This window comes from Podarcis tiliguerta (genome assembly GCF_965153285.1).
Source record: "Podarcis tiliguerta genome assembly, chromosome: 5".
In the NCBI taxonomy this organism is placed as follows: domain Eukaryota; kingdom Metazoa; phylum Chordata; class Lepidosauria; order Squamata; family Lacertidae; genus Podarcis; species Podarcis tiliguerta.
The window spans coordinates 84739845-84752258 of NC_139538.1; the positions used below are offsets into that span (position 1 = coordinate 84739845).

At 46.5% G+C, this 12414-nt stretch overlaps 1 protein-coding gene across 17 annotated transcripts in view; it reads right to left on the minus strand.

The window, feature by feature from the left end:
* PAX2 (paired box 2) overlaps positions 1 to 12414 on the minus strand; it is a 152482-nt gene that overhangs the window by 24231 nt on the left and 115837 nt on the right. For all 17 annotated transcript variants that reach the window (XM_083440461.1, XM_083440462.1, XM_083440446.1 and 14 more), the window contains 2 exons: positions 10685 to 10860; positions 6951 to 7077 (listed from right to left, as the gene is read on the minus strand). In XM_083440461.1, coding sequence (XP_083296587.1) covers positions 6951 to 7077; positions 10685 to 10860 — 303 coding nt within the window. The remainder of the gene's footprint in view (positions 1 to 6950; positions 7078 to 10684; positions 10861 to 12414) is intronic.

The following is a 12414-nucleotide window of genomic DNA, read 5'->3' on the forward strand; positions in this document are numbered from 1 at the left end:
CAGGATACATTTTATTTTACATTCGTCCTGATAACCACGAGGCCTAAAAGCACTGCTCTTCGGGGGGGGGGGGAGGGGGGAGAAGCCAAACTGAGCTTCTTGTGGTTCTGAATAAATTGTTTCTATGAAAATAGCCATGTTCTGAGTTCTGCGGCCAGATCAAACATTGGGATTTTGACCATAAAATGCTCATGATGAGCACAGGCTGATTTTCGTTTTGAAATATTGCAGTCCTTCTTGACTGAATCTTCCACCAAATTTCAGTTTCTAGATGCTTAAGCAGCAAGACCTTAATGCAAAATAACAAGTGTAAAACCACTTTTTTTTAAAAAAAAACCCCAAAATTAATCTTTCAAATAAAAAGTTCTTTCTTTTTATAACAACTGTGCGTGAGGGTAAAGCAAAGCTGCTGCAACAAAAATAGTCCAAAACTGCATAGGACGTGAGCATATGGGCTCAATTCCTCAAAGTCTATATTGGTTTTTTCAGTGACCTGTCCATTCGTTCTGTAGCCTGAGGTCTCAGCAGCTATTTTTCAGAAGGCAAATGGTTTGTTATCTCACTTTCTCAGCCCTTGCCAGTCCCTCCTCTCCTACATCATATGCCTTAGTTTACAAGAACATCAACATCTTCCCTTACCCAGCTACTTCACAGATTCTGGTGAAATCTGAGGGTGAAATCACATTACCGGATCTGACCATTCCCCCCATCAATGAGACAAATGTACCCCATCCTCACAGCTTGCAAAGGGGTTCAACTATAGGCTAGCTTCTGAGTAAAACAAAAGCAACAATCTTTAACCCTTGGAGTCTTTTCAAGCACTAGACCAGCTCCTTGCAAGCGTTTCCACACAAGCCCAATCCTCAACTATGTGGGGACCAGCCCAATCAACCCCATATTATACACTTATTAACATTGTAGAAGCTTAACATAGACATAAATGCCAGAGCTACCCCAAGCCTGCCCAATGCTGGCCTCCCAGGGAGCGGGTGGTGCTGTGGTCTAAACCACTGAACCTCTTGGGCTTGCTGATCAGAAGGTTGGCAGTTCGAATCCGCAAGACTGAGGTGAGCTCCCATTGCTCTGTCCCAGTTCCTGCCAACCTAGCAGTTTGAAAGCACACCAGTGCAGGTAGATAAATAGGTACTGCTGTGGCGGGAAGGTAAACGTCATTTCTGTGCACTCTGGTTTCCATCATGGTGTCCCATTGTGCCAGAAGCAGTTTAATCATGCTGGCCACATGACCTGGAAAGCTGTCTGTGGACAAACGCCGGCTCCTTCCGCCGGAAAGCGAGAGAAGTCTATCCATATCGGAATGCCTCCCCTCATTTTAAAGTAACTTTAACAGAATATTGCACAACTCTAGGTCTATTCACTCATTCACAGGGAAGTTTTTAATGTGTGACATTTTAATGTATTTTTAATCTTTGTTGGAAGCCGCCCAGAGTGGCTGGGGAAACCCAGCCAGATGGGTGGGGTACAAAAAACAAATTATTATTATTATTACTATTATTACTATTATTATTATTTGGCTATGTGCAAATGAAGAGATGGAGCAAGTTAGAGAAATTGTGCTCTTTGACCCCTGCCCTATACACATTCACCTGAATGTGTGAACAGAGTCTATGCACCAACCAACTCTATGTACCTAGGCTCAGACTATGGATTGGAGAGCCGGCAAAACACATAGAGAAATGGTGCTGTATCTATACTATCCACACATATTGTTTCCATTTGTTGTGTACAAACAGTCCATCTATCCATCCATGTATGAATGAATGAGTGGACAACACTAACTCTGTGTTACATAATAATCAATGTTATACAGTGGTACCTCGGGTTAAGTACTTAATTCCTTCCGGAGGTCCGTACTCAACCTGAAACTGTTCTTAACCTGAAGCACCACTTTAGCTAATGGGGCCGCCGCGCCACCAGAGCACGATTTCTGTTCTCATCCTGAAGCAAAGTTCTTAACCTGAAGCACTATTTCTGGGTTAGTGGAGTCTGTAACCTGAAGCATATGTAACCTGAAGTGTATGTAACCTGAGGTACCACTGTATTTTCATTCTGCTTTTCAGACAAGTACTCTCTCCCAAGGTGGCTCGCAAGGGTTAAAAATTCTCATCCTGCTTCCCAGAGGTTGGTCACGGGGAAAACAGGATGCTGAACTCAAAAGGCCTTTTATCCAGCAGGACTCTTCTTACATTTAGCACAGTGCTGGCAGCAGGCACTGAACATAATATTAAAACAAGGTACAGGCCCTGCTTCCAGACTTACAAACTAAAAATGTCAGGAACGCAAGGGAGAGCGGAGGTAAAGAAAAGAAAAGAAGGGAGAGGAGGAAGATGGGTTTGACAATGCCGGGATGAAGTGGTGAGTTGTAAACAGTCAGAGACAATATGTGAGTGAATCCACCACAGTGTGACATCACTGTCTACCTAGGCACCTCCAAAATGTAAAGCAGTGGACTGGGTCCCCTACTGTAATGCAGTTTTGTGGAAGCGAGGACCATCAGTGGTAGAGCATCTGCTCTGCATGCAGAATATATAAAATAATAATAATAATAATAATAATAATAATATTTATACCCTGCCCATCTGGCTAGGCTTCCCCAGCCACTCAGGACAGCTCCCAACAGAATATTAAAAACACGAGAAAACATCAAACATTAAAAACTTCCCTAAACAGGGCTGCTTTCAGATGTCTTCTAAAAGTCAGATAGCTGTTTATTTCGTTGACATCTGATGGGAGGGCATTTGACAGGATGGGCACCACTACCGAGAAGGCCCTGTCACCTTACTTCTCGCAGGAAGGGAACCGCCAGAAGGCCCTCAGAGCTGGACCTCAGTGTCTGGGCTGAACGAAGGGTGGAGATGCTCCTTTAGGAATACTGGGCCAAGGCCGTTTAAGGCTTTAAAGGACAGCACCAACACTTTGAATTGTGCTCGGAAACATACTGGGAGCCAAAGTAGGTCTTTCAGGATCAGTGTTATATGGTCCCACTGGCCACTCCCAGTCACCAGTCCAGCTGCTGCATTCTGGATTAATTGCAGTTTCCGAGTCACCTTCAAAGGTAGCCCCATGTAGAGCGCATTGCAGTAGTCCAAGCGGGAGATAACTAGAGCATGCACCACTCTGGCAAGACAGTCTGCAGGCAGGTAGGGTCTCAGCCTGTGGACCAGATGGACTGGTAGATAGTTGCCCAGGACACAGAGTTGACCTGCACCTCCATGGACAGTTGCGAGTCTATGGGCACATACTGGATTCAATCCCTGATATCTCCAGGTAGGGATGGGAATTGTCCCCTGCCTAAAATCCTAATCAGGGTAGACCAGGCATAGGCAACCTTTGGCCCTCCAGATGTTTTGGCCTACAACTCCCATGATCCCTAGCTAACAGGATCAGCGGTCAGGGATGATGGGAATTGTATTCCAAAACATCTGAAGGTTGCCTATGCCTGGGATAGACATTGCTAAGGTAGATGAACCAATGGTCTGACTTGGTTCAAGTTTAGGAAGCAAACTTAAAACAGGGATCCAATGAGATTATAGAAATCAATCAAATATCTTTAAAAGCCTGAGAGAAAAAGCAGACATAATCCAGCCCCTAAAAGAGAGTAATGACGGTGCCAGGTAAACTATTCAATTTCATGGCAATATGAACTACTGCTGGTGGTTTGTTGGTTTGTTTTTAAGTGAGGGACACCCCCAGTTCACTTGACACATTAAAAATAATCAAGATTAACCATAGATAAACACACACAGCACCCTCGTTACAAGGCCTGACAGCTAACATGTCTTTAGAAAAACAAGAGTACAGGTTCTTGGTAAGGAAAAATACCCGCCCCCCAAACCCACTGAAACACACCTAAAATGTAAGGGGGGGGGGGAGAGAAAACCATAAACGGCAAGTGTTTAAATCATTCAAAGTATAAAAACACTTGGTATTGTGAAATAAAAAAAAATACGAAGGAAAAACAGAAACGGCGGGCCATTTCTTAAACGGCTCTTGTCGTGAAATTCTGTCCCTTCTCCACCTAACATCACCAGTCATGATCACTAAGGCAGAAGACCAAACACCCATGTGGGGGTGATCTTTGCTAACTTCTGGACGCAGGGCAGTCCATCAAATGAAATCAAACAATGCTTGTAGGAATACATATGTTCAGCCCATCACATGGTAGAAAATATCATGTTGTAATTAAGCTGGTCATCTATATTCACCCTTTCTCAGACAAAGGCAAGTTTGTGAGAGTCTGTCCTTTACAATGCAGCATGGGAAATGATCTTCATAAACCAAAACAGGCCCTCTTTTTCCAAGTTTAAAAAGCAAGCGGTGTTGCTCATTATTTACTCATTAGAAATAGGGATATTGGTGTTAGGAGGTTCGGGGCCTGTTATAGGTGAAATATTGTTTCTGCCTCCCACAGTGACACCCCCCCCCCCTTTTATAGCAGGAGGTACCAAGCCATGCAAGTATTTGCCTAAAAGAGCAGGATTTTGGCTAGAAGGGATAAGTGGTTTGAGACGATGCGAGTCAAATTCAGCTCAGCATCCACAAGGTTAAAGGTCCAGTTGTCATGCAAAAAGTAGACTTTTGACTCTTTCCTCACCACACAAGATGCAAAAGCCCACTCCTATGTACAGCTAGTAAACATGAAAGGAGAAATTGTGGGTGGGTTTGTAATGAGCTGCTGTCAGCTTCCTGGTGACACCTGAATACAATCCAGGTGGTGGGGTAGCTTCTTTGCATTGCAATCTGGATCAGCGAGTCCACTCACCTTCCCCGGTGAGGCAGCATTATGGGTCAGCAGTGGCATCACACAGGCCCCACAAGGGGGCTCAGGTCACTGGGATCCGCCTGAACAGGTGAGGGGGCAGAAAGCGCCCCTGCACCTATCAGGAGCTGGATTCAAGCCTGCCTGCATGACTGGCCAATGGTAGGCAGGCTTGGGGGACACGGGTGGCACTGTGGGTTAAACCACTGAGCCTAGGACTTGCCGACCGGTCGGCGGTTCGAATCCCTGCAATGGGGTGAGCTCCCATTGCTCAGTCCCAGCTCCTGCCAACCTAGCAGTTTGAAAACACATCAAAGTGCAAGTAGATAAATACTCCAGTGGAAAGGTAAACAGCATTTCTGTGCACTGCTCTGGTTCGCCAGAAGCAGCTTAGTCATGCTGGCCACATGACCCGGAAGCTGTACGCCGGCTCCCTCGGCCAGTAAAGCGAGATGAGCGCCGTAACCCCAGAGTCGGCCACGACTGGACCTAATGGTCAGGGGTCCCTTTACCTTTACCTTAGGCAGGCTTGGACACAGGGCTGGCCTTGGGGGCAGACGTAATGAAGCAACCACCTGGTTTTCCTTGTCGGATTGACCCAGCAGGCGGACCGGAACTTAATGGTCACCCTATGCCTATGCTAAACCTCTTTCATTTGTATTCAATAAAGCTGTGGCCTTATTCAATCCAAAGTCAAGTGTGCGCTGTCCTTATTCTATATGCAGTCGGTTGGGGTGATGGGAGGCACAAAGCCTTGGCACGCAATTGTCTGGGTTAACAATCCATTTTGAGATGGAGATGCTAAGGGACAGGAGTCCTCCTTGTAACCTGAGGACCCAAGTTCTGCTTGAGGTCCCAGTCTCTGAAGCAGCGGCAGCAGCTTTGCGAGTTGGGTTTGCTCCTGAATCCAGCTTTCACATCAGGATATTTAAGTAGCATCCATGGCCAGGATTTGCCTTTTACAGTCATTTGGCCATTTTCATTCGAGTTCTGGTAACATTGTATTTGGACAACAACACCAATGTGCTGCTCTGGAAGACCATGCAGAACATGCATCCAGCCCAGATCATTAGCTGCCAGTGGGCATCAACAGCACCCAGCGCCTGTTATCTGGTGACTAGCTATTGTCTAGGCAAGATGCAAGGTGTCAATTCTTACCTTGGAACTTGAATACTTCTGGAAGCATGTGCTTCAATATGTCCTCCACCCTTCTAACAAATATACCTAGATCTAATTAGATGCTGCCTCCAAATGCCTGGCTATCATAACCAGTAGTCCCAGGGTATACTCCGTACCTGGATGGGAGAGGTGACTGCCTAGGGACCACCTGTGCACCGTCTTGGCTTCCATGATGGGAGGAATGCGGGGATATCAATGGAAGAAAATACAACAGTGGCCACAAAAATACAGGGCTCTCTCAGTTACAGCACACCTGCCCTCGTTCCCCAAGACACAGCCTTCTGATGCTTTGTTAAGACTATGGTTTCAAAAGGCCTTTTGGACGAGCTGTGGTTTGGCAAGTTTTAGCTCAGTGCGGGCTGGCTGGAGTTTATTGCTGAGTTTTGTGCTTTTTAAAAAAGTTTATAAAGTGTTCAAATGACTTCATTTGGTATTTTAACGTTTAGCTATTTATTCTGTGAGTCTAGGGGGCCAAAGGGGACACGGGTGGCGCTGTGGATTAAACCACAGAGCCTAGGACTTGCTGATCAGAAGGTCGGCGGTTCGAATCCCCGCGGCGGGGTGAGCTCCCGTTGCTCAGTCCCAGCTTCTGCCAACTTAGCAGTTCGAAAGCACGTCAAGTGCCAGTAGACAAATAGGTACCGCTCCAGCGGGAAGGTAAATGGCATTTCCGTGTGCTGCTCTCGTTCACTGCAACCCCAGAGTCAGCCACGACTGGACCTGATGGTCAGGGGTCCCTTTACCTTTATCTTTTAGGAGGCCAAAAGGCAAGACACGGGTGAATCAAGTAAATACACCTGCCTACTGGTTCAGCTGGGAAATCAATGCTGCCCCCCCATCAGAGTCCTGCCTTCCTTCTTCCCATCTTTTCCAAGGTCCCTTTCCTTGGCTCTCTGTTTTGGGAGCACGCCACGGTTTCGGGATAAGCAGAAGCGGGGTAATGACAATAGGAAAGGAAAAGCTTTTGACTCCGGCCTCTGCGCTCGTCACTTACCAGTCACTACAGGGTATGTCTGGGGTCCTGACACGTTGTTCCCCAGGTCTGGGTTAGCAGAGCTGGATAGACTTGACTTGACTTCATCAAGACCAGGGGTCAGAGCTGGGAGGGAGTACTCATTACCCTAGGGAAGAGAGAAAAGAAAGCTCTCTATTGACGGGCTGGAAGGAAGGGAACAGTGGGCAGATGGGAGGAGGGGGTGACAGTTAGGAAGAGGTGCAACGCGGTCCCTGCACAGATGGGAGCAAAGAAGAGGTGCACAAAGCAGAGGAAGGGCAAGATCTGGCCAGCACCCCCCCCCCAAGCCCACCTCCTCTTGCCTATGAATTTCCTTTCCCCTTATTGGCCAGATTCTATTGGGTTTCCCCAGCAGATGCTACAAGATGGAGGCTTGGCTGGGAGAGCCCCCTTCGTTCTTTGAAAGGCAGATTCAGAAAACTTGACTGTTCTTGCACAGAGTGTGGAAAAAGGTTCTGCTAGGGGCAGAAAATGTCCTCTGGGGGGGTTTGCATTGTGAGAAAGGGTGGGATTTGCTTGCTGATCAGCTCGTCCCCACAGCCATTCTTGGTCTCTCTCTCTCTCTCTCTCTCTCTTATTTTTTATTTTTTTATTTATTTTAAAAGAGCTTCCTTTCTTGCTTCCCCCAACCCTTGTGCATTGGGGTATGAAATTGGGGTGGGGGCCGGCCACATGGCTAACAGAAGGGTGGGAGGGGGAAAACTCATTGCATTTGAAAAGGGTGTCCTGTCCAAAAGCCACTGGTAATTGCCTTTTTATTGTGGCAGCCTCCAAACCAGACACGGGAACCGGAGAGACTACAGGAGGGGAGAAAAAAAAAGCAGGAAAAGTTGTTCTGATTAATATTACGTTAAATTAAAACTGATTTTCTGCTCTTTTTGCTTTGTTTTTCCCCTGTCCCCGCTTTCCATGCCAGCTCCCAGAGAGCTGCCCTCCTCCTGCCGCCCTCCCTGGCCAGCCGCGATTGCCTAGTCATTTCCAATTCCTTCTTGTATTGATCTTCCTGTAGAAATCAGTTTTGTAATTAGCTGCAAATTAGGCTTTCTGCTGGGGGTGAGGCTGCCCCCTGATTTATCACTGGAGTAATTCGCTGTGATCGGAGAGAAATTAAAATGAACTCAATTAGGCTTTGGATTTGCTTTATGGGCCCCATTCAGAGTTTCTGGGGGAAGAATGACTGTGCTGGTGTTTAATAGTCTAATGAAAGTAAATAAAGGTTATTCATTGTAATAAACTCAGGGACTCGGGGATAGCAGGAGCCTAAAGCCAACCTCTCCTTCACTTCCCATTGTTGGTTTACCGCTTGGGGTGATTGAAAAAAGACTTTTGATCTTTGTGTTAAAGGCAAACCGCTTGGGGGATAAAAGGCAAGCCTGGGGGAGGCAGGTAAAGATGAAGGAGGGACAGCGCTTTCCAAAGCAGCGCTTGGGCTTGGCATCAAGCAAAGGGAAAATGCTCCATTCATTCTGGATAAGTCCTTAGCTTCTGCTGGCTGGGCTGAACTGAAAGAGGGGGACTTCCTGCTAAACTGTATCAAATCCTCACAGGTTGTGTCCTGTCTCTGACAAGGGCACAACCACCACCACCCTCAGTTGGAAGATGGTACGAGGAAGCTCTGTTTGGCCGTTAGGAAATGCAAAAGAAGAATTCTCTGTAAACTGAAGGGTCTGTTAAATCAGAGGTGGGCATTTTAGTCAGTGACTCGGTTTCTTCAACCCTTCTTGCCTAAAGTTTGACATTATTATTTTTTAAAACAACAACAACAACAACACACCTCTTGTTTTTGCAACCCAACAGTCCTGTATGCACAGGAACAGAATGAGAATTTACAGGTCCTCTGATAATTGTTCTACAATATTAAAATAGAACTTGGAAGCCCATTTTTTTCTTTTCTCGGGGGATAAAAATAAAATGATGCTACCGATTGCATCATGATTTTACAATAACTTTCATCTATTCATTATTTATTTTGTGTGTGTGTGTGTGTGTGTGTGTGTGAGAGAGAGAGAGAGAGAGAGAGAGAGAGAGAGAGAGGAAATACTTACTGAAGGGTGGTATATAAATCAATTAATTTTTATTTAAAAAAACACACTCAAAGGACTAGCCTTTTAGAAAATATCTATCTAAAGCTCTGTGCAAGAGATACTGTTTTTACACTCAGCTGTGACATCTCCTATTGGAGTTCCTATTTGGGGAAGGGAATTAACTGTCTGTGACCTTAATGAGAACAAAAATTACACTGATGTCTTATAGGTAATGTGCACAGAATCTGGTCAACTGAATCTTCCAAAGTAGCTTTCGTTTGTGTATCCCAGATGGAAAAAATATAGACTACTGCCATCTTTAGGACACAACTGTTGAGCACAAACAAGAGTGCATGTGTACATATTTTGGGTGCGTCCTTACACAATTAAATAACCAAAGGGAAGGCGTGTGTGTGTTCACACAAATGCCTAAATGGTGTGTTTGAGTGGCTGTGATTGTCTGAAGAGCGTTGCAGGAAGTGTGCAGCTCCCAAAGTGATGCAAACGTGGATGTGAGTTATAGGCTGCCTTCAACATTACCATCCAAGGTGCCTCAAGGTGTACAAACAATACTATCGGAAAGCAGTATGTGTGTCTGTTTCCAAAAGGAGGCATGAAAAGAACCGATCTATTGGGGGGGGGAGCTACAGAAGACACAAGACTTCTCTAGAAAATGTGCCTGCATGCTAGTATTTCGGCATCACATTCCCATGTACCTTAAAGCACAAAGTGGGCACACCAGCACCTTTCAAAAGTAAGTTGGAGATGTGCTTTCTGTGTGCTTGGGTGTGTGAGCATGCAGGCAGATTTTGCACAAGTGTGTGGTGCATAGCTGTCAACCGTCCCTTATTTGGCGGGAAAGTCCCTTATCCCAGCGCTGTGTCCCGCTGCTGTCCCTTATTGATGATGTCCCTTAAATTTCCCGAGTGTCAAAAGAAGCAGCTCCTCTCCCTCCCTCCCTGCCGGAGGACTCGCCTTTGCTCAGCGCTTCGCAGCAGAGAGGTGACAGTGGTTTTTGGCTGCTGATCCCTTATTTTTGAGGCTGCTGGTCCCTTATTTTCAAATCTGTAAGTTGACAGCGGTGTGGTGACAACTGGGGAAGTAAATGATGCGTGCATGCCACGGACTCAAATGAGTTTTTTGTCTGCCTGTCATTATTTCAAGACAGATGCAGATATGACCCACTTTAAAAAAGTGTGGGGACTCACAAAGAAAAGTATGCCAAGTGGGAGGGTGGGCATGTGAAAATGGATACATCCTTTACACCAGTGTTCCCCAACCTTTCGCCTCCAGCTGTTTTGGACTACAATTCCCATCATCCTTGACCACTGGTCTTGCTAGCTAGGGATGATGGGAGTTGTAGTCCAAAAACAGCTGGAGGCCCAAGGTTGGGGAACACTGCTTTACACCACAAACTCATGTTGGTTTCACGCCAATTTAACTGTCATGGCTTCCCCCACAAAATTCTGGGAATTGTAGTGTGGGGAGGGCATGAGAGCCTTGTTGAAAGGCTGTCCCCCCCTCACACAGCTACAGTTCCCTAGGGGGGAGGGGTGATTAGGAAACCAATTTGAGGTCTGTAAATGCAGAGTAAGGCAAGTACAAGAAGTAAGGAGGAGTGAAAAAGCTTCTGCAGCTGCATGTATCCCGAATGCTTCTCCCCCCCCCCCGCCCAAGCTGGGTCCACACCTGCTCAGATTTGATGTGCTCTGATGCCTGAAAGACATCAGGGTAAGAAGGACGCTCGAAGACCCGATCTAAAGCTTCCAGCTGCTGCTGCGTGAAAGTGTCGGCGCGAAGGTGCTTCCGCAAACTATCCACACTGCTCTGGGAATCGCCGTTGGGGACTGAGCCCTCGGATACTTCTGCGAGACACAGGAAGAGATAACAGGGCATTAGTTAGGGTCGCCTCTCTCTCTCTTGCCAAAAGCACCCAATGTCTCCTTCTCAATTCTCTGGGCAAGAGGGTCTGGGAACCTGGCGACGTTCGCTCCAGATCCCAGGCCTGATTCCCGAGTGTCTTTGTGCGAGCTGTCCACCCCTTTTAGAGGACAACATCGAGGCTTCAGAACCAAGCCCGGTCTGCACAAACTTGTACTCTGTGCTAGAGATGCCGTTTCACTTGGTGTTTGGAGCTGTTTGCATCAGCATGGTGCAATCTGGGCTGTGGAGAATTAGGGCTTAGTTCCTTAGTCTGATTATTCCTACTCTTTAAGATATATAATCACCCAATCTACATACCATGTAGCAAAAAAGAAAGAAAGTAAGAAAGGGGGGAGGTGAGGGGAGAGTATAGGACACCTGCTCACACAGGATACAAACAATTTGTACCTCTTTATAGAAAGGAGTGGCTTTTCAGAGCAATGCTCTCCAGTGCCCTGCATAAGGGCAGCTTCTGTACAATATTCCAAATGCATATAATCACTTAATGAGCCACATTCTGAAAGCAACAAAAAACCACGCACTCAAGGCTGCTGGCGCGATTCCCCCACCTCAACCCACATGTCCGCAGTCCTGTTAGTCTACACATCTTTCTCTCTCTGTCTGTGACACAAACAGAGACACACACACACACTTTGCGTCAGATCAAATTCTCTGGGCATTGCACACCAAGCTGGGCACTACCTCCTGAACACAAAAGCTCCACTTTACTATGCCCCGGGGCAGAAATTCTCTGTTTCTTAATCCTACTTGTATGTGCACTCTGTCAGGCTAAGGACTCGAGTTGCTGTTCATGTACCACCTTTGACCTACACTAGACAAATTTTATAGAAAACAGCTTCGTATTACGTGTATGCAACCATATTTAGATTTTTTGGGGGTAGATTTGCATTGCCCATTGCATAACGAGATCGCAAAACAAGCCCCAACATCAGTGTCACGAGGTAAACAGACCACTAAATAATTACATTTGATTCATTATTGAGGAATCGCCCATCAGAGCCCACGTCAGGCTCTGTCTATTGCAATCCTCACCAACTTCTGCATCCGGTTATCAGGCATGGAAGGGTGCGATTTTGTGTGTGCCTCCCTACGCAGGGAATAATCTGGAATCTCAGACAGCATCCCCCCCCCCCATTCCAAGTTGGCTTGCGCTTGCAGAGATACAACATCAAAAGCCTAGCGATGAATCGCCGTTCAGATTTCAAGTTGTCGTTAACGACAGCTTTGTTGGACAGATACGGAGGGTCTGTGAGGGTGTTGTGGACTTTGCACTGTTCTCTTCCTCCCTGTGACAACCAGGGGGGGGGGGTCTCCAGCAGCATCTCTTCAGCAGCCAAACTATAAAGACTATAGTTTTGTCTCTTGGCTTCCTACCTCAAGGAGCCTGCAGTCCAAAGCTTGCTTGCTTCTCCATTGTGGCCTTACGGTAGTGCCACTTCCCTCCTGACTGTTATACATGTCAGTTTATATGTGAT